Source organism: Anguilla anguilla, chromosome 3 (genome assembly GCF_013347855.1).
Source record: "Anguilla anguilla isolate fAngAng1 chromosome 3, fAngAng1.pri, whole genome shotgun sequence".
NCBI lineage: Eukaryota > Metazoa > Chordata > Actinopteri > Anguilliformes > Anguillidae > Anguilla > Anguilla anguilla.
This window is the reverse complement of record NC_049203.1, coordinates 54,313,936-54,334,491: the sequence shown is the minus strand read 5'-3', so window position 1 is coordinate 54,334,491 and position 20,556 is coordinate 54,313,936. Positions and strand designations below refer to the sequence as shown.

Sequence of the window (20,556 nt, the reverse complement as noted above, 5' to 3'; positions counted from 1 at the left end):
GTAGTAGAAGGGGCAGGCCAGTGCATCAACAACACTTCACCTTCTGTGTGAATAACTGCACTGTGATCAAGCCTGACCGAGTGTTATGACTGTCTGCCATTAGAGGGCATAATCAGGTTCTCTGAAATTTGTCCACGCTGGCTGTGCTGAACATTTTGATACCTTTCAGCTGCCTGAAGGAACAGCTGGTGAAATATAACATTGTATGTATTTGCGGCTGAAATTAAAAGGCAGACAGCAAGCAGCCAAACACATCTGGAGCTTGCTCGTGTTCCATTCCATTATTCTGTGTCAACATGATGTGTATGCGGACTTCGTGTACACCATTGTCTGCTTTTGTCTTGATTTTTTTTCCTCTGCAACCGTAAGGAAAGGGGACAGAAAGGAAAAGAAAATGAAAGAGTTCCACCGCATTGATCTGTTGTTTAAAAGCTTTAGTGGAATGGGCTGTGATCGGCAGATATAATAGGGAAGATGGAAGGGTTACTAGCACAACCCGATCCGACTAACCACAATCTTTCAAGTACTGTACAATGAGTGCTCCCAAAGGGTTAACAACTATGAAATCAATGGTAAATGGAGTTTGAAATAGCAACATCTTGCATTGCGTTGCCATGGCGATTGTAGCCGTGATCGCATGGGGCTTTATATTTACTTACTGCCTGGTAGTTCTGATGTTAGTCTCCGGCGTGGATGTGTGATACAATTAGTGTAGAACAGAGGGTGTGCGTGCCGCCCCAGGGACCCCTCTGATGTCTCCTTTAGGCTCTGCGTGCGTGCGCTCGCAGAGAGGCGTTTGCACCACGTACAGAGCGAACCCACACCCGCAGCCATTCTGAATCCGGCCTGTGCAAATGTGAGGAGCAAGTGATGGCTTTGGTCCTTTGCGATTTGGCTCTGAACAGGTGCGTAACCCGCTCTCATCCCCTCTCTCTCTCTCTGTTTCTCTGTCTGTGGTCGTGTCTGTACAGGTTGGGCAGTGGTAATGATGCATGGGGGCAGAATCTGGTCACATTGATGGATGTTCTACAAGAAACCAACCTCGCTGTGCAGGCCCTGAACCCCACACGGATCAATGCGGTGGATGAGAGTGGTAAGCAACCCCCCTCACCCCATCTCTACCCATGGCAACACCACCCGTCCAGGCTTAAAGTGACTGCCAGCTGCCTATGCAACCTTTCCTTTCTGGCTCTCAGTAGGCTGACGTACTGGGATGTGTTCTGGTCAGATCACAGTTGAAAGCACTAAAATATTTAATTGATTGCCTTTTTTTATGCAGTGGTTTTTGTCGTCTGTCTGCATTCGAAGTGATTTTCATGAAGCCAGCACTACGAGCTATTGTAGTTTCAGGTGTTTACGAATTACAAAAATAAGAAAAAGAATTAAAAAGATCCAGTGTAATGATGTCCCATTTTGGCCTTAGAGAGTCACATCGCCGAGGGTTTAGGACCTGCATTTTAACCAGCTGCTGCTGATGGACAAATTCACATGGTACAACAGGTGATTCATAGTCCTGTCAACTGAGTGGCTCCAAAGAAATTAATTAAGACCTGAGCCAGAATGAAGCGTGAAACCCCATAGATCTACAATGGACTCCACTGGTTTATGATGAAAATTGAAAATGGAATTACTAGCTCTTATTGCGCCCCTCCTGTTGCCACATGAATTAGAAATGTGCTTCTTTGTTCAAATTAGCTGTAATGTGGACTTGGCAGTGCTCCAGAGTAATCCCAGTCCCCAGATCTGGAAATGCTCAGTCAGGCTCTAGAGTCACTTTTTGAGTGACTGTTAAAGACATGAATAAGAAGAATGTATAATTATTATAATTTCATGTAGCAAATCATTTTTTTACGTAACGAAGCGTACTGGTGTGCTATACTGGTCATATTATCTCCAGAGCTAGTTGTATTTTTCAATAATAGCCCTGTTGATAAGCTTTATATTTGCTGATTATTTTCTGAGGTATTTCTATATCTATATTTTGTATATTTTAATAAAACTTACTGCCATTTACTTTGTACATTAATTAGTACTTATCAAGGACAGGCATTTCATATCTGCTGTTGAGATGCTGTCTTCAGCGCCATATCCGGCCAGCTCCCCCTTCAATCCAGCTCCATCTCTAGTCCAGCTCTAGAGCTTGGTTTTTTTTAGTTGATTTGCGTTCTGTTGAGCTTGGAGTTCTGCCCACCCTTGAGGAAAATGCTGAGATGACTTATACAGTGTGTTCCGCTGTGGAGAAGGAAATATGTTTGATTGAGGCAAGAGAGAAGAGCTTCCAGAGCTGATCCTGATGATTCATCCAGCATCACTCTTCATTTATAGCATCTTGTTTGGAGAAGGGATAACTGATCCATCTCCACAGTTCACATCAGCCATGTGTATTTACTGGGCTGCATCGAGTCCACCTAGTGCATTCCTGGAGATGTTTGGTCACCTGCAGTGGTCTTCGGTTCACATACTTAAATGTCTTTGTATGTCAGCAAATGCTTCAAAAAGATCCCGAGCAGAAATTATTGTATGAGAAGGCTTTTAGCCGAGTGATGGAACAGTGAGGCTTCAGCAATGTAAATTTGTTGTGCTATCATGTGGTGTCAATTGCTGACCCTTGTAAACCCATCAAAAGGTGTTGCCTTTATAGTGGTTTGCTCAGATCAGTGAGTCATTGATAAACCATCATATTATTATTTTGCCTGTACCAGAGATGCTTTATCTCCAAAGTTTTTGGATATTATTCCTGAAATAGTTTAAAATAAACTTTATATTTAGCCATTTTAAGATGATTCAATTATTTGTGAAAAAATATACCATCATGTGGCTCGATTCTGTTTTGCCAGAGATTAAATGTTTTCAGATTTTTTTTTCTGTGTGTGCATAATGACAAGCACCTTGATGTGCAACTTTTTAAAATAGGGCCTTGCTCTATATTTTTTGCGATTTGTATGCAAGAGCGAAATGTAGGCAGCTGAAGAAGATCCCATCCTCGGTTTTCTTTAATTTGCATTGGGTCAGTGTGATGCGAGACTGGGCAGATGTGCCAAAAAATTTGGAACAGGAAAATATGCACAGAACATAATGTAGCTTTGCAAAACTCCCACTCAGCTCAGATGTTTCTAGAAAGAATGCAGGATATTATGTACTCGAATACATGATTGAATGGATTGTAAGGCTGACAGTGTGGCACAGTGATTAAGATGCTGGCCCTCTGACTGCTGGTTCAGTTGCCAGGTACATTGTCCCCTTGAGAAGGATCCTTTTCTGGAATGGCTTTGGCAAACATCCAGCTGGACAAATGATGGCACGTAAAAATGTGTAAAAACTATGTAAGTCACCCTGCCTAAGGGGATCTGTCTTGTACTGAAAGAAAATAAATTATTCATGATAATAATACTTATATACCAGCTGCACTAGGCATGATAGTTCACACGTAAACCAATAAAACTGTCATTAAACCAGACAGGATTGCAGGTCTTATTTTAGCAGTGAAGCACCAAAACGAATATAAAAATGCAGTTCAATGGTTTCGCAAGCAGAAACCATTTCTGTTCTCATGGGTGCTCATCCAAAACGTGTTTTATGAAGTACCAGTGCTTTCCAGTTGGGGAAATTCTTCAGAAGGAAAATTCAGGGGAAGCTACTTTGAAGGATCTAGCCCAACTGGGTTGCATGTTCGTTAAAAAGAAAATGTCTTTTTACAGAAACAAAAACAAATGTTCACAAATATCTGTTTGATCATGAAACTAAAATTGGTGCAACATTTAAAACCAATGTTAAGAGATATACGTGGCAGGTTACAGTCAACACATATGTTACATGGTCAGAAACACAAGTAGACTTAGGATTAATATCTTTAAATAGTTTACAGTGTGATTTGTAGTGAAGTGTACATATTGATATTAAAAAGTTGTGTATTAAAAGGTGTATTAAATTCCAGTTTAGAGAGAGGGGAGATTAATTTTGAAATATAACCTAATATTCCCTTTTCCAGTTTTAATTTGTTTCTCTCATTTAGCCCAAAGCATAAGAGATATTTTATTAGCCCATGGATTTCATGCTATAGGCTAGGCTACTTCAGACCGGTACATGACACTGGCATCTTGGAATTACTTAAAAATAGTTTCAGAAGGCTTTTGATATTTATGGTAAATATCCTTTTTCTCGGTTTAATCTATTTTGGTCAGTGTTGTTGTTGTGATGATCTCTAAAGTCAAAACCAATTAAGTAGCTTCTGTTAACACCCTAATGGTTGTCTCTGCAGTACACTGGCAAGCTGAAAGGGAGGCCAGTTACTAGTTATTGGGAAGACACTCAGAAAGTCCAAGGCACAATAAAAACAAAGAAACAAACAAAGATTGGACAGGGAAGTTAGTTCAGGTCAATTATAAATCCAGTTAGACTAGCATGCTGATAAATTGATTATTCATACTTCTATTACTGTGACTACTACAGCAACTACGACTACTACTATTACTATTAATATTAATAATAATAATAATAATAATAATAATAATAATAACAATATTAATAAAAACTGATATGACTACTACTGCTAATAACAATAACTATAATGATAATAATAATTAGTATTATTATTACTATTATTATTATAATAGTTATTTTTAGTTATATCGGCTCTCATAATCATGACCTTACTTTTCCCATGATATGTAATTTTCCTAACAACAAAATTTTGCACTGCATTTGTTTTAGGTCTCTTTGTTGTATACCAGTACAGACACATTCATTTTTTTTTTTTTTTTTTTAAAGTTAAATGACCTTACTAATGGTACTTTATTATCTGACTTATTTTCAGTTCTTCAAAGACTTTTGAATTGTCATGATTGAGAAATTATGAAATAATTGTGCCTGAAGCTTTGAAACTAGGCACAGTAAATGACGGTAGCATGAATAGCAGAAATGCAGAAAATGAAAGCATGATTGTCAGGCTACCACATAGTAAAGGTTTTATGGATCTGGTCCTGAGTGTTTGTGTGGAATTTTTTGCCATTGAATTGCTGAACACCAGTAGAGTTTAGCCTTTTCACATCTGCAAGATTCCATCTGTCCAAGTTCCTCCAAACACTGCTCTCAAGAACAATAGCTCCTTTAAAGATTCCTTTAATTCAGAGCCTTTATGTCAGCTCCAAATAGCTTGCACCAACTGGTTGGCCTTCTCTTCAGAGCTCTCTCAGGCTTGTGATGGCTTAAGTGGACGTGTGTGTGTGTGTGTGTGTGTGTGTGTGTGCATGCACGTGCAAGTCCATGTGTGTGTGCGCGCGCGTGTGTGTGTGCGTGCGAGTGTGTGTCTGTGTGTGTGTGTGTGCGTGTGTGTGTTTTTGTGGGTTTGAGGGGTTGTATAAGGGGTGTGGTGTGACTGTAAGGCCATCTGTCCCCTGCTGGACCATTAACTCCTCAGCTGTTGAGATCAAACCAGAGATTTGTCTTCACAAGCCTCCAGCAGAGACACACAGTCAGGTTTACAGACAGGGCTATGCACATGTACACACACACACACACACACCCACACACAGACACACATATACACACACACATACAGGTGCACACAGGTACAGGGACAGGTACATGAACACACATACGCAGACAGGTCCCATGCTCCATGAATATTAGATTTATTATTTTTGTTAAGTGTTTCATTTGTGCCTCTGCATGTGGCTGTGCAAACTGATGCAAGAGCTGCATGGTCTGCCACATGATGGAAGGATGTAGTCAGCTTTCTGGTGCCTTCCCCAGTGGCACACTCTCCCCATGGTAGGCGTGGTAGATTGCAGCTGCACCTGGAATGGAGGAGCAGCGCAAGAAGACTGTCAAACAGCTGTGGAATGGTCTAAAACAGCTCACCAGTGTGACTGCAGTAGTCTTATCATATAGGCTTGTCATACTGCCTTGTGGAGTATCCCCAACCCAAATCAGACATGTACTGTGTGCATGTACACGCACGCGTGCTCGCATGCGCACACACATTCTTTGCGCACGCACACATACATGCACATGCAGATACAGACAGAATTACACTCCCACAGACACTTAAATATTCATATACACATACACAAAAAGAAATACATGTGTGTGTACACAGAAATGCACACAGGTATGCAAGGATTTAATACGAAAAGCACTATTCAGATGTCCACTGTGTGCATACTTATGTCACTTTTATACAAAGAAAAGCTTACATTTGATGAACTCCAAGTGAGAAGGAACGGCTATACATCTATACACTGTATTGATTTGATTGATGACAATGGTTTTCCTTTACAATGAAACATCTAAGCAGTTTCAGTGTTCAGTTCAGTCAATTTGCATACGTATTTGATTAATAGAACACCCTGGACAGAGGACAGTACATTTCTCCTTTCTTTCACCACTGCCATCAGTCTATTATCAAGGCTGTGGTGCATGTTCCTTTGTTGGCACTGTAGCATGCCATTTGGTGAACTATGCTTGTAACCAGGAGCTTGTAGATTCAAACCTCAGGTAAGGGTACTACTGTTGAGCCAGGAACGAGGTGCCCAAGTTACTTCAGTAGATATGTGGCTTTATAACACAAACACAATATGAGTCCCCCTGGGCAGGGGCGTTTGCTAAGCAAATGCGGAGTAGTAATCTGCCTGCCTTCAGAAGCTCTGGGACTGCAGTCTGTATCGTCTCTGGTGGAGGAGGGGCACACACGGAAGGGCTGTTGGATATCTGAAAGAATGAAGCATGCCTTGTATCATTTTTAAAACTAGTATTGGGGCTTAAACAGGGAGCATACAGTGCATGAACATAGATGTTTCACTTGATATTTCAGTCTTTTTCTATTTTATCAAGCTGATTCTTAGTAACAATCTATCTTTTTTTTTTTTTTGCTGGGTTATGTTCTAGTTATATTTTTTTGTAGTTTTTTTTTTGTAGTGTACTAATTTTATACTATACTCAGCTGCATGTCTGTACATTATTTCTTTTATTAATCCTTCATGTATTGGTAGATATGACCATGGCTGAAATTGAAAATCCTCTACATTGTAGTAACCTGAGGTAGTACTCTGAAGTTATGCCATAGATGAGCTATTGCTTCACTCAGGACATGCAGTGCCTTTAGAAGCATCACATTCATTTATTTAATGGGAGATACTGCTGCAGAGTTTCTCCCAGTCTTTTAAACTTCGCAATAGTGGCTTATCTGCTGTAGCATTGTCATGTGCATTATACCACTCTAATAAGTGCGCAATTGCTGAGAACCGAAGGGCGCAGAGATGTTACGATGTGTAATAAGGACACTCCCGTACATTGAGATAAGGTGAGATTTTCTCTCCAACTCTTAAGGCCATGCATTTTGCGAACACTTACTGTCGAAACCGTTCCAGTTTATTTTTAAACCTACTGCTTGAGGGTAAGATATAAAGCAAGGCTTGTAGCTATTTGTTAAATGGTATTCAGCGCATGGAAGTGCATTTCCCATGTGTATATACCTGCCTCAGCAGCAGCTGACAAATTTATGCCAGGCAAACAAAGCTAATAATTCTTGTAAACCAGCTGCCGTTATTGTTTAATTATACAATTCTTCAGCTGTTGAAATTAAAAAGATTCAATGAGGGAGGGAAGGAACATGTTGTATTATAAACACTAGGAGTAACACTTGAGGAAATGTACCAAATAAAGAATAGGGAAGGATATATTAAAGATTGTATCACCATCATAAGTAAAACTGAAGCAAAATCAATGTTTAAAGATTTTATCACCATTAAAAGTAAAACTGAAGCACAATCAATGTTTAATGAAATGGGCCAAAAAAAGGGCAGTGGATGTTGGAGAATCTAAAATAAATAAATGGGAACCAGTTAGTTGCATGCCTCTGATATTGTCCATGCACTTGTTTTCCTCTCCGCAGACTCACATGACCTGGGAGGTCATCTGAAGCCGTACGCCGCCGCAGATGGCGCCGCGACGCCCTTCCCTGTGTCAGCCGCCGCAGTGAGCGTGCACAGAGCCGGTCAGAAAGCCAGTCTGACCTCCAAGGAGCCGTGCGCGCTCAGCCCGCCCTCCCCTCTGAGCCTGACCGAGGTCCCCGAGCACGACACCAATGAGTCCTCCACCAACGCTATCGCACTTGCGTCCTGCGCGGCCAAGGCCGTGAGCCCCTGGTCCCTGCCGGAGGACTGCGAAAAGCCCCCCTTCGCCATGATGGAACCGGGGGCCGTCTCCGCTCTCACGGAGGACTGCCTGATGCAGCCAAGCCGCACCTGCCTGGGCTGCTTCATTGAGACCAAGGACGCCGCTGACCCCGAGCCTGGGCTAGGCCTGAAGATGGGGGAGATGAACCAGGACTATGATTCTTGCTCCATTCCAGACATGAGCATGCAGTGCATGAGCTCCAGCGACACTGCCCACTATGGGGATCAGCTCCTGGCCGACCAGCTCCTGAGTTTCCCTGGGCACAAGGCCACCGACGAGGAGAAGAGGGAGGAGGAGAAGTCTGACAGTGACTCAGATGACCCTGCCTCCAAAAACCTGTACGAGGGCCTGCTCCTGGACAAGTGCAATGGTGAGGAGGCCCTGCTGACCAATCCTAGCCAGGACTGGGGCTACTTTGAGTCCTTCATTAGCGAGAGCAAAATGGAGTTGCTGGACCTCTGCTCCAAGAACGAGCTTTCTGTCAACCTCTTCTCTGAGGAGGATGTGGACAACTACATGTTCGATGATGATGATGATGACTCCACTCTAAGCAGTGATGTGTGCTCCCTGAAGATACGCTACGAGTCCTTCCAGGACAATGTGCGAGAGAAGACCAATGCTGTCCAGGAGGACGCCCAGTTCAACTTCTTTCCCAGCGTCCTCCTCAACTGTTCCAGGAAAGATGGCGCTGTAGTTAGAAAGGACTCGGCTGGTCTGCAGCTTAAGGAGGATGAGATCCACTTGCAGGGGAATGAGGCCAAGGAGGGGAAGAATGGCAGCACTGCCGATGAGACTCCTGACACTAGCCCAAAAAGACACTACATATTTGACTTCAGCAACTCCACCGAGGATTCAGGGGAGTACAGCGATGACAGCTCCTGCACTGGCTCCTCCTTCGACACACTCCGAGAGGCCAAGGGAAGGAACCGCTTCCTGTCCAGGGAGAACTCCAGCTCCTCCAGCCAGCTGAACTATGGCCTGCGGGCCAAGAGGAAAGTACGCTATAGTGAGGATTACCTGTATGACGTGGACTCCATTGAGGGGGAGAAGAACACTGTGGAGAAGCGTGAGAAGCCACCTGTTGGGCCGAAGAAGGAGGAGGACGATGACTGGTGCCCAAAGAAGAGACGAAAATCCTCTCGGAAGGAGCCCCCCGTGATCATCAAGTATATTATTATCAACCGCTTTAAGGGGGAGAAGCACATGCTGGTCAAGCTTGGAAAACTAGATCCGACAATCCCGACAGTGAGTTTAAGTGAGGAGGCGATGAGCAAATATGAGAAGCTGGCTCCGCTGAAGGACTTCTGGCAGAAGAGGCGACGGGACCTGGACGAGCAGCGCAGGCTGACTGCGGGCGATAAATGCCATTTTCATTTGAACGGCCGCAACCGGCCCTTTAGTTCTAGGCCCCCGAAAAGGAAATACAAGATTGCAAACAGGCTCAGGATTCAAAGAATTCACACTGTGGAGCAATCAGTACACAAGCAGGGCTCCTCTTCATCTGAACGCAGGCAAGAAAGCAGCGCTAAAGAAGAGGCAGCCCTCGTGGGCATGCCATTAACCGCAGCAGCCCCCAGCCGTGCAGCCACATTAGGCCTAAATGACATCACGTACACCGGGGCACTAAGTAGCAGATCGCAAGAGAGGGCCGACAAGGAAATGGGAAATAAAATAGTCAGGATAAGAAAATTCAAAAGCGAAGCCAGATTGAGGAGCAAAAGAATGAAAGCCATGCAGGAGGAGGGCAAAGGCATGGCGGAGCTGAAAAATCAGGACTCCACTGGGAGCATGAAGGATGCACCAATTGACTCTGCGGCAAGCAGCCCCCACTTGTGTGAAAATCACACCGCCACCACGGCCGAAAAATCCACATTCATACCAGCCACCTGCTCTCCTGACAAACCCGCGCCATCTGTGAGCGTGGCTACCAGCGTACCAGTCATCCCCGGGGGCTATCTGCAGACGCTGCTTGATGCTTCGGATTCGTCGGGCGGCGCTGGGATCCCCTTTTTCCCCCAGCAGGCTGCCAGGCAATACCAGCTCGGCCCCACCCAGGAAGAAAAGCAGTTTTCCTCTCTTCAGCTCGCCCAGAGCTGCGTCCTCTCCCCTCCGTCTGAGTCTGAGCTCCAGCAGTCCCCCCAGAACCCCACGGGACAGACAGAGCCAAACTTCGCCCACGTGTGGCATTCGCAGCTCGGCTCCGGCCAGCAGCCATTCGCACCTGACATTCCAGAAACCCCCATTATGCCGAACAGCTTTCCTGGCCCTGTGCCTGTGCCAATGGCAGACAACTTGTCTGTCTCAGGATACAGCCAGCTGAACTTGGACTGTGACAGACTGCTCTATGAGAAGAATTATCTGCCTGAGCAGCCTCTGCAGCCCAGTGCTGATTATCAGGCGTGTCAGGTACCGTGCGGAGAGGGACATCTACAGTTTCAGAGAGGCACACTGAACACAGACAATGGCAGGCTCATCAGTTTTGACTCAGTGGGTTCGCTGTCAGCCACTTCCAGCAATTACAGCTCCCTGAGTCTGAAGTCCTGCGAGAAGGACAGTGAGGACGATATGAACGATAACTTCCTGGCCCATTGCAGCCCCAAGCTGGTGATCCAGCAAAGCATTGATGCCATCACACCGCTGAGGGAGTCGACAGACCTGCTGGACATCTCTAACTTCACTCCTGATAAGTTCCGGCACTCGTCTCTGTCAGAGATGTCCCCTCCAGACACCCCCAATTTGTCTCCTCAGGTTCTGGGGCCTGAGTTGAAGGGAGTTGGATTAGGGAAGGATTTCCAGGAGTCCGGTGACTTGGTACTGAGTGGCAATGCTGAGATGAAGTGGAACTGCGGCATGGCACACCAACCAGAGCACCAGGCAGGCGTGTTCACAGTGGAAAGCCACCAGTTCCAATTCCACACCTTCAATGATGAAGACAGCACAGGTCTCATCGAGAAAAACACCACTTTGGCCGAGCAGGTCAGCCAAATGGGGAGCGGAGTGAAAGGTCAAAGGTCAAAGAAGAAGACCTCAAACAAGCAGCAGAATGCAGGGCAGGGCTCTGCTCCAGAACAGAAGGGGGCAAAGAAAACCAGGGCGCCTAAAGGGGCCAAGACGGAGAAGGGCAAAAACCCACGGCAGAATTCTAGGTCATCCAAAAAAATGAAAGCTCTGCAGGATGGAAAGGCTGGTAAAGGCCAGGCAGGGGGCTCTAAATTGGCCCAGAAATTCCGGGATGGTATGATTCCCCCAGGTCAGATGAAAGACAATATTTGTTTACCAGGCGGGGGTGCCCTGGGGCTGTCTGGGGACTGGCCCTTGGTTAAGGAGCCTGGCACCAGCTGGTCTGAGGGCAACAACCTTATGGATGATGACCAGCGAGAATTTGAGGAGCCCTCCAACATACTGTCTAACATCGCCTCTGGGATGGCCGAGGTCCAACGGTTTATGATGGCCTCCATCGAGCCGCTGTGGGGCCCCGCATCTGATGTCTGCCAGCCCCCTGAGTCCAACAGCCTCAAGCTTAAGACCCTGAAAATTCTGGCAGGCACCTCGCCTGATCCCAAGAGGAAGGGTGCTGCATCCCCAGGGGCCTCAAAAGGTCGGAAGCCAACTGGAAAAGGGGGTAAAATCCAGGCAAAGCTGAATGCCTCCCACCCATTTTTCCCCCCTCTTGCTCTGGGCTGCAACATGTTCGACAGGCCCAACATCTGCGGCCCGAGTGTCAATGGGCCAGCGCACAAAAAGATGTACCGCCACAAAACCAGTGCGAAATTTCCCCGGGTTGAGAGTGTTAAAGGGAAGCGAGACCCGAGCAAGGACATAGCATTGATGGCCTCTTTTGAAAAACTGAGGTAATATTTCATAACTGGCTGCAGTTGCATCCCTTATTTTTTTTCCTTCCACTTCTTGCTGAGCCCCCTGCCCGTTATCCCCTTCCCCCCCACCCGCACCCCCGCATTGACTCAGAGCAAGAGCTGCATGGCAAAGACGTCACCCTTGACTACCCCCATATCCTCTTTACCCAGAAGAGAAATCGAATAACTTGCATGAGAAACTTCTTGTACTTGCAAACTACCTATTGAGTAATTGTGTCCAGCTTGACTGGGATTTCAAAACTACCATGGCTGCAGTTTTTTCTTGATACGTTGCTGCTTTGGTTTTAAGTCTTTTGTTTCTTGTTACTTTGGTTTTGGTTCATATTTGTCAGAAAAGAAAAAAAGGAAGCCTTGAAAAATGTTTTTAAAGCCTTTTTTGTGAACATGTTTCGTGATTTTTTTTTCAGTGAAACTTGCTGCCCCTCTCCCTGATTATGCACTTCTGTCCATGCCTGTAAAAATGTGACCCTCATTTGCTTTCGGTGAAAACATAAGCACCCCTGTTTTATCGTACGCAGAATATGGACTCCGTGCATATCCGTCTGCCTTTTTTCAGCCAGACCCATGTCATGAAGGAAAGCTACAACCTGTAAAGAACTGCAACTACCATCTTTTATCAAAACCTGGACCCCAGGAGTGTGGAAAACTTGTCTCAAGACAGACTTTTCCAAATGCAAAAAGGGACCAATTTGTATTGATTGCATATCAGACTGTTTTGGGTTTATGTCTTAATTTTCCTCTTATTCTTGGAATGAATTTGTTATTTGCTTCTTGTTCTACATGCTTTTTTCCCCCTAAGGGGCCTTGAGAACAAGTGCCCCAGAGATTAGTTTCTATGCCTTGAATATATACTCAATATTACTTTAAAAATATTCCACCGCTGTTCTTTAAAAAATCAGATTTTGTTAATGTCATTGTATAGAAACATATGCACTATTTGGAAAAAAAGGTGAAAAATATTATAATAATACTAAAATTCATGTGCCAAACTATGAACAAATAACTTGTACAGGTGATTTTTCTATCTATCTGAATATTGGCTGTTCTGTTTTGGGACTCTCCATGAAGAGGTGACATTCCAGAGAAGTTATATTTTGGGATCCTCTCCGTTGACTGGCACCTGCAGCTGGCAGTGGCAAACAGCTACGAATCTACCAAAACAGAAAAAAAAATCTGATTTGCTTGTTTTGTTTTTGTCTTTTAAAATTATGTTGCCAAATTAAATTTACCTCAACATCACACAGTTACATGAAGCTGAAAGAGAGGTGGAAAAGAAGCCCTGGTGTATGCTGAAAGAAAGTGACAGAAGAAAGAGTACAATGAGAGCTTTTATTGGATAAACCAAGAGCCTCAGCCATGGCCCAATGGTAAGCACAACTATCATGCCATGTGTCTTACATTTGCAGGCTACTGAAGGGGAGTATGGCATTAACAGAAGGTTGCCTCATTGCAGCTATAATTGAAGACCATGTCTCTCAAACATCTATTCGAATTTTTATTCCTTTCAATATAAGCATCCAAGATAAGGATACAAAATGATAAGCATCAAGGACATGGATTTTTTTCTTCTCCCACTGTTAGTACTGTCTGAGATTACCACAAAATGTCAAAATATTAGCCAGTCAATATACATTAACTTTTGAATGTGTTGACTTGTGAACGTTTACAGTGCTTCAGTAAAAGAGCAACTGACAACGTTGAATGCCAAAATCAATTTGTGGAAAAAAAAAATAAAATAGGGTCATAAAGAAATGTTCACTGGTCAACATCCAGTTGATAGTCTGTCTGCACAACACATATTTATAAAGATAAGTAAATACCTTAATCACATATTTGAAAGGAGAAGCAACACATGCCTCAGTGGTTCCTGAGCGGAACATTATCTTCAACTGTTATTAATTATAGACTGTTTTAGGCAGCCTTTTTCCTGTCTCATAACTTGAAGGACACTGAGTGGAAAACTTTTTACGTGTCACAAGAGATGCATTTCTAATCGTAGGTTACTGGAAGGCAAAAAAATATCTAAATATGAATAACAGAGACCTGTCAGTTGATGCAGGCATAAAACTGTAATTTAGATGTTGATTAGTGTGGTATCATGATGAGTAGACTGCTTGCACACCAGACGTTGCAGGTCCAAACACAGAGTAGGCTTGTGATTATACAGTATGCTTGTGCCGAGTTCGTAACCTTGATTGCCTCTGTAAACACTCAGATCCAGGTGTATCCAACAGGTCATCTGCATTGTAAGACCATAAAATAGGGCTGAGGGCTAATGTCAAATTATTATTATTCTGAACTGAACATTGTGGTCGAGTGGAGGAGTACGGCTGATCTCCAGTGATCTCATGTATGCCCTTTTGAGGCCTCTCTGGTTTATCCTGGGTTTCTTGAGGTAATTATCTTATGATATTTAAAGTAAAGGACAACTAGGAGCATGACAAGATCAAGGTAAAATAGATACCAAACCTTTACAAATAGACCTTGTAAAAAAAAAAAGTATATTATCCTCTACTTTTGTAGGCATGGCACAACCATTTTGATCTTATAATATTGTTCCTTTGCAGTAAAATCATTAAAAGTCCTTTTCTATCAAGGCTGTAAATAATTTTTTTTTACAAGACTCTGTTGAATTTCACCAAAGGCAAGGAAATTGAAATGAACCCCACAGCCAGAAGTTTCCCTAATGAGGACCATTCAGTTGCATTACTATTTAATTGACGGCTTTTCCCTCTATGACCTGTCCAATGACACCTATATAAAGTACCTTTATATAGTATATGGTGATGAATAACCAGCAGGTTCTCCAGAGTTCTTGCTCATTCTTCTTACACTTGTGGAAAGACAGGTCACATTCCAAATGTCATTTTTATTCATTTATTTTGCAATTATTCAGAACACAAATTGACTATATTATTCCCCTTCTATAATTTAAAGAAATAAAAATGGATATCACTCTGCAGGACCTTTAGATTACTTTTTAGTGTTTTTATTTCTTAATAGTGTCAGGTTCCTGCTGATTCATCAATGAGTCTGGTGAAAATGACTTTTCTCATAAGTGATCTGATAGCTCTTTGAAAGGATGGGGATTACAGTTGCCTTATTGGTATTGAACTCATGTTCAGACAAGTGAGTCTTTAAACAAAATTCAACATTCAAGAAATCCAGAAAAAGACAACACTGAAAAAGGAAGACATTCCCTTTTCCTGTGTGTATTCTACATTATTCTTTGTGATAATCTGCTACTATCTTCACAGAGCTTCTCTCACATTAATGAACTCCTCACTGGAACCACTTTGTGACAGCACCTGTTGAACCATACTCCCTGCAAACCAGATTAGACAGAGTGCAATGAAGCATGCTAGTTTTTTAATCTGACATACTGTAAGCTTTTGTGAAGTAACTCTGTCATCCCCACCCCCTGCAGGTCATGTAAGCCTGCCCATAGTGAAAGGATCACTATGGCGATACAACAAGTTTAGCTTCTGCTGTACTGCACACATTGCACATTACAGAAACCTTACCCGCCAGTCTTCATGCAAAAATGTAGTTTCCTTTTTATATACTGTCTTTCTTCTTTGTTTAGAAAAATACACACACACACACACACAATTTGGAATCACCAATTAATAATGTAATGTAACTAAATTATGTAATTCATGATTTTATTTTATTTTTTTACTGATGTGAATGAATGAATACACTGCAAATGCCTACTCTTGTGATCAATGCTCTTTTTTAACGGAGGGACTGAATGAATATGGTCCAGTTGTGAGCAATTAAGACAAGGCGCTGTGCTGCTCTGGCAGGGCAGTAATACAGTAACATTTAGGGAAGCTGTGACCTTGGTCACTGTTACATTCCTAATGAGATTTTCTTTGCTGTCTCTCTGTTCTCCTTTGTGTCCTCTACTCTGCTAGGTTTGGAAAGGGGTGAGCTGCTGATTGGACGCTGTACAGGAGGTGATGAGCTCACCATGCTCCGCCTTCTCTTATTTCTGCCTACTGTCAATTGAATGTACTATTTTCCAATATTATTATTTTTTTTGTACAAGGTGCCACTGCAGAGCTGCTGTCTCTTAATTGTGCTGATAAAGTCAAACATGCGCGCACACACAGACACACAAACGCACACACACACACATAAAATCTACTTTTCTGAGACAACAAAAAATTACAAAGAAAAGCCCAACTCTCTGTGCCCTCTTTATGAATGTATAATATATTGTTATGTTATGTTCGATGTACTTACACCATGGTTTTGACATTAATTGGGATTAATTGGTTTTGCCTTTTTTTCTTTGAAAAGAATTTTGAGCTTTATAAATATTGTCTAGAGTTGTTACCAGAAGGATTCTTAATGGACTCTTGACATGAAATCTTGTATATTTTTCAGTGTGCCAATTTGTAACATATTTTGTAAGTGTATATTTTTCTTAGAAAGTGTTGTGAAGTATTTGTGTGTATGTGTGTGTGCGTGTGTGTGTGCGTGTGTGCGTGTGCGCGCACGTGTGTTTGTGTCTGTGTGCGCATGCGTGTATGTTTGTGTGTGTGAACGTAACCTTTTTTGTGCCTCTGATAGGCAGTGAAAAGGATGCATAATGACAGGTTTCTGGTTTTAAAAACCAAAATTCAAATGACAAAAAAGAAAAATGGAAAAAATCTATACATTTTTGTTGGGAGTTTTGTAAAAAGGCTGATCTTGTTGTGGGAGTGTAGTGCTATTGTGTATAAGAAATAAGCTGACAAAAAACAGAGGAAAAAATAATACAAATTTGTGAACTCTTTGCTGTTTTATAGATTTTCATGTAAATTATTCTAGTATTATTTTGTTTTTTGTTGTAACTGTTGCAAAGGTTTTAAATATTTGTGATCAAGCCTGTATGGTGATAATGTAATATTGGTAACTTGCTGAGTTTTGTAATAATGTTTATGGAATAAATATACAAATCAAAATAAGCTTTTGAACGCAGATTTCAGAAGAGAGTCTGATTATTTTGTCAGTGTTGCATGCACATAATTTTACAGAAATGCTACAGAAATATTATATTTAGTGACTTTAAAAAAACTATGGTTTTTCATGGATACAAATTTAATAGGTTTTTAATATCATTTTTCAAGTACCCAATTACACAATTGCTCATTTCTCTATTTGTTAAGTATTTTGTAACTTTGTATACGAGTCTTTGTCGTACATTAATCACATTAGTGTTGTTGTCGTGTGTACTGTGCAAAGCCTCTATCTGCAAGGATTGCATCTGCTGCTAAGTGACAGGAACCCATCAAGTGTTTCAGGAGTTAGACTCATGAACAGGTAAGAAAACAATGTCTATACGCCTTCCACGGTTGGGGGATGGTGCAACCAACATCTGTCAGTAGCAAGCATCTCTGGGGTCCGTTAAGATAAACTACAAGCTTGAGCCAAAAAACAGTCGCACTGGCAGATGTGTCAGACATACTATGGCCAATCACATTGCCTTATTTATCTGATTTGTTTGGCCTGGCTTGGCATCAAACCATGAAACCTGCTGTTAGGCTACATAAAGAAGACTGCCAGAGAGAGACACAAGCAGAATGGCAGCGGTCACTTGCAGGCAAACAGTTAAATGTCCAGTGTTAATTCAGATCGATATAAATGCAATACTGATCAAATGTACTCTGTCAGAGCATATTAAACATGGAAGATGTCATTGTGCAAGGCGAATGGGTTTGTGGTGTGATGGCTTAAATATTTAATTACTATGGTGTATTACAGAAATTATTTTTGGCCTGGAAAATTTTTCTGGTTTATTTGAACAGGTGTCAAAAGCATATTTAGATAAAATATCAACAGCTTTTGCAAGCGTTCAGAAGGCTTGTTTCAGGAGTGTGTGTTGGTGGCATTTCTGATCCATTCCTAAATGAACATAAGGTAGGACTTTGAAAATGACACCCTCTCATTCCCATAGACTTTCCCTATTGAATTTTTCCGCCAAGAGACGCGATGCCTTTCTAAAGTTTGATTGAGGTGTTTTGAAATGGCCTTGTGGAATAGCTGGGGGAAGAAAGAAAAAAGAGATGAGTAGTAGTTATCTTCAATCTCCTCTGTCTTGCAGCCAAGTTTCACAGATAAATGTTAATGTTCGAAAAAAAAAAGTGTCAAGGCAAATTAGAGGATGACAGCCCTGGTGTCACAGAGAGAGGAATGCTTTGGGGGGGAGGTGTGTGGGAGTAGCAGGAGCAGTTTACGAAGCAGGCACGATTCCCCCAGAAACACCCCCGTTGCCCCACTTGGTGCAGGAAAAAACCTGCAATTCACATGAAAAGCAACTTGCTCTGGTAAATGCCATAAAGTTCTACCTTGGAGCAGGCTGGCAACAATACTCAACTGCTTGTAAGATCATCTCAGCAAAAGAATTAAATTGATTCCCAATATCCTAAGCAAGATCTCAGTGCTGGTGGGGGAGCTATTGGGTGATGAGGAATGAAAGTGCGACTACTTTTTATTGTGAAGACTGCTCTGTTTTATAATTTGGAGTAGCTGTGTGCACTTGCCTCCAAATACTACATTTCTATTTGAATTACTAAGTAAGGTACACTTGGCCAAGGAATCCTCCCTTTGTCCAATTCACAGTGTTAGTTTTGAAGGTCTTGGCCTTCTTTTTCTTATTCTTTCAGTTTATTTTGTTGGTAAAGTTAACTGACCCTGAAAATATCTCTTTAAATGAAGTTAACTGTGGAGCTTAAAGTTGCAGCAAACGGCTTTTCACTCTGTCTGTCTGAACAGGGCTATTACAATCAATAAATGATGTCTCCCAAAAACATCCTTGATGCATAACAACAACCTGAGCACAGACAGACTTCTTTTCTGCCCCCTAGTGGTGTTACAGATAGCTATACAATTGCATTGCTAGAGCTATTCCCTTAGTCTATCAGTCAGTGAATGAGTAAAGAACAAAAACGTTTCATGGGCACATCCCCCAGTTAAAGCTAAATAATTTCAAATATTAGCCAAATACACGCTGGCTAAGTTTCACTTTCAACCATTTGAGTCTACCTCAACATTATTACTACGGTATCCTAAATATTATAACTGTTACTATATTGGATGTATACTGTGATTTTTCTTTTGTTTATATGGAATTGTTATCAACACTCTAGTTCACTTATACTTGCACCTGCATTTTCAAATTACTGAGGCAGAATTAATATTTGTCGATCTACATTGCTAATTTAATGTGTATGATTGGTATATAAACTGGATTTGTTTCAGGAAGTCACCACTACCCTTGCCTTTTTATATTCTTTTTCTGCCACCCTCCTCCCATACTGCCCAATGCCTCTGGCACCGCTCCAAAACCAAGTTCAAATGCAGCAATTTGACTGGGTAGATTGAAAGACAATTGACAATAATGATATGTGACTGTTTTAATCAAGGAAACACAATATCATCCCTTGGTGTGGAAGTCATGTCAGCCAACCCCCCTCCCCTTCTCTCGCTGACTCAATTCACTTGTTTCTCCCCCACCCTTCGATAACACTGGGCACAGCTGAGAGCGGCATTCCCTCCTGTGCCTGATTCAAGACATTGTGTCATCTTATCTGTCTGTGGAGAGCTGCTTCGATCTATTAACAAATGTGTGGTTTGTAGCTGGAATCCTTGCTGGAGGAGCTTTATTTTTACAACAGTACTGTACTGTGACTGCATGGTATAGCACCTCTTCCACTTTGTGTACACCCCCTGACACACACACGCACACATAGATGTTTCCCATCTTGAGAATAGCTAAACTTACTCCAGCATTGCCTCAAGACATTTTCTGGGTAACTTAGGAGCTATCATGAGTGAGAGTCAAGCTGGCAAGAAGTGTTGACCTATGCGGACCCAAAGGTCATGTTGTAAGCATAAATAAGAATCAAAGAGACAGTTTCACTTTCACTGATGCGAGCAAAATGTGTCTTTGTTCGTGGTGACTTACCCTGACAACGAACCATGGCTGTCACCGAGGGCAGCACCAGATGCTGATGCGGGATTTTACTATCTGCGGTAATTGAATTCTATTTTGATCTTTTAAAACTTTTTGCCCAAAACCCCCTGTACATTCGAACAACACCAGAATTAATGTTGTAAAATTGAGGGTGCTTTATAGTTACAGTATAGAAGTTCAGATAACTTACACATAATGCATTTGTAACTGCATATTTACTGAAGCACAATGATTACAATCATTCTTACATTTGTATATATTGTTTTCCCCAAACATCTGTATATATGCATATATATTTTATTGATTTGGCTCTGTGCTAGATTTGTAAACATTTCTGTCACATGCGAATGTGGTGAAGTGCTCATTCTCAGCTTTTACTTTTATTTAAGGCCATTTTTAGATATGTTGGTTTCATCATTTAGAAATTACAGCACCTTTTATAAATAGTCCACCCATTTCAGGGCATCATAATGTTTGGGACAAATGGCTTCACAGGTGTTTCTGATCAGTCAGGTGTGTTCAATTGTTTCCTTAGTACAG

At 42.2% G+C, this 20,556-nt stretch overlaps 1 protein-coding gene across 2 annotated transcripts in view; it reads left to right on the top strand.

Annotated features, from left to right (window-relative positions):
* The window catches only part of nexmifb (neurite extension and migration factor b), a 72,007-nt gene extending 54,984 nt beyond the window's left edge, over positions 1 to 17,023 (top strand). Inside the window, exons 2-4 of one of the 2 annotated variants that reach the window (XR_004764293.1) lie at positions 972 to 1,093; positions 7,892 to 13,417; positions 15,971 to 17,023. Coding sequence is in view for 1 of the 2 variants with exons in the window: in XM_035408138.1 (XP_035264029.1) it covers positions 1,018 to 1,093; positions 7,892 to 12,030 (4,215 nt within the window). In the remaining variant the exon portion in view is untranslated. Of the gene's footprint in view, positions 1 to 971; positions 1,094 to 7,891 lie in introns of both variants that reach the window. The other variant, XM_035408138.1, reaches the window with a different exon arrangement.
* The last annotated feature ends 3,533 nt before the right edge of the window (positions 17,024 to 20,556 follow it).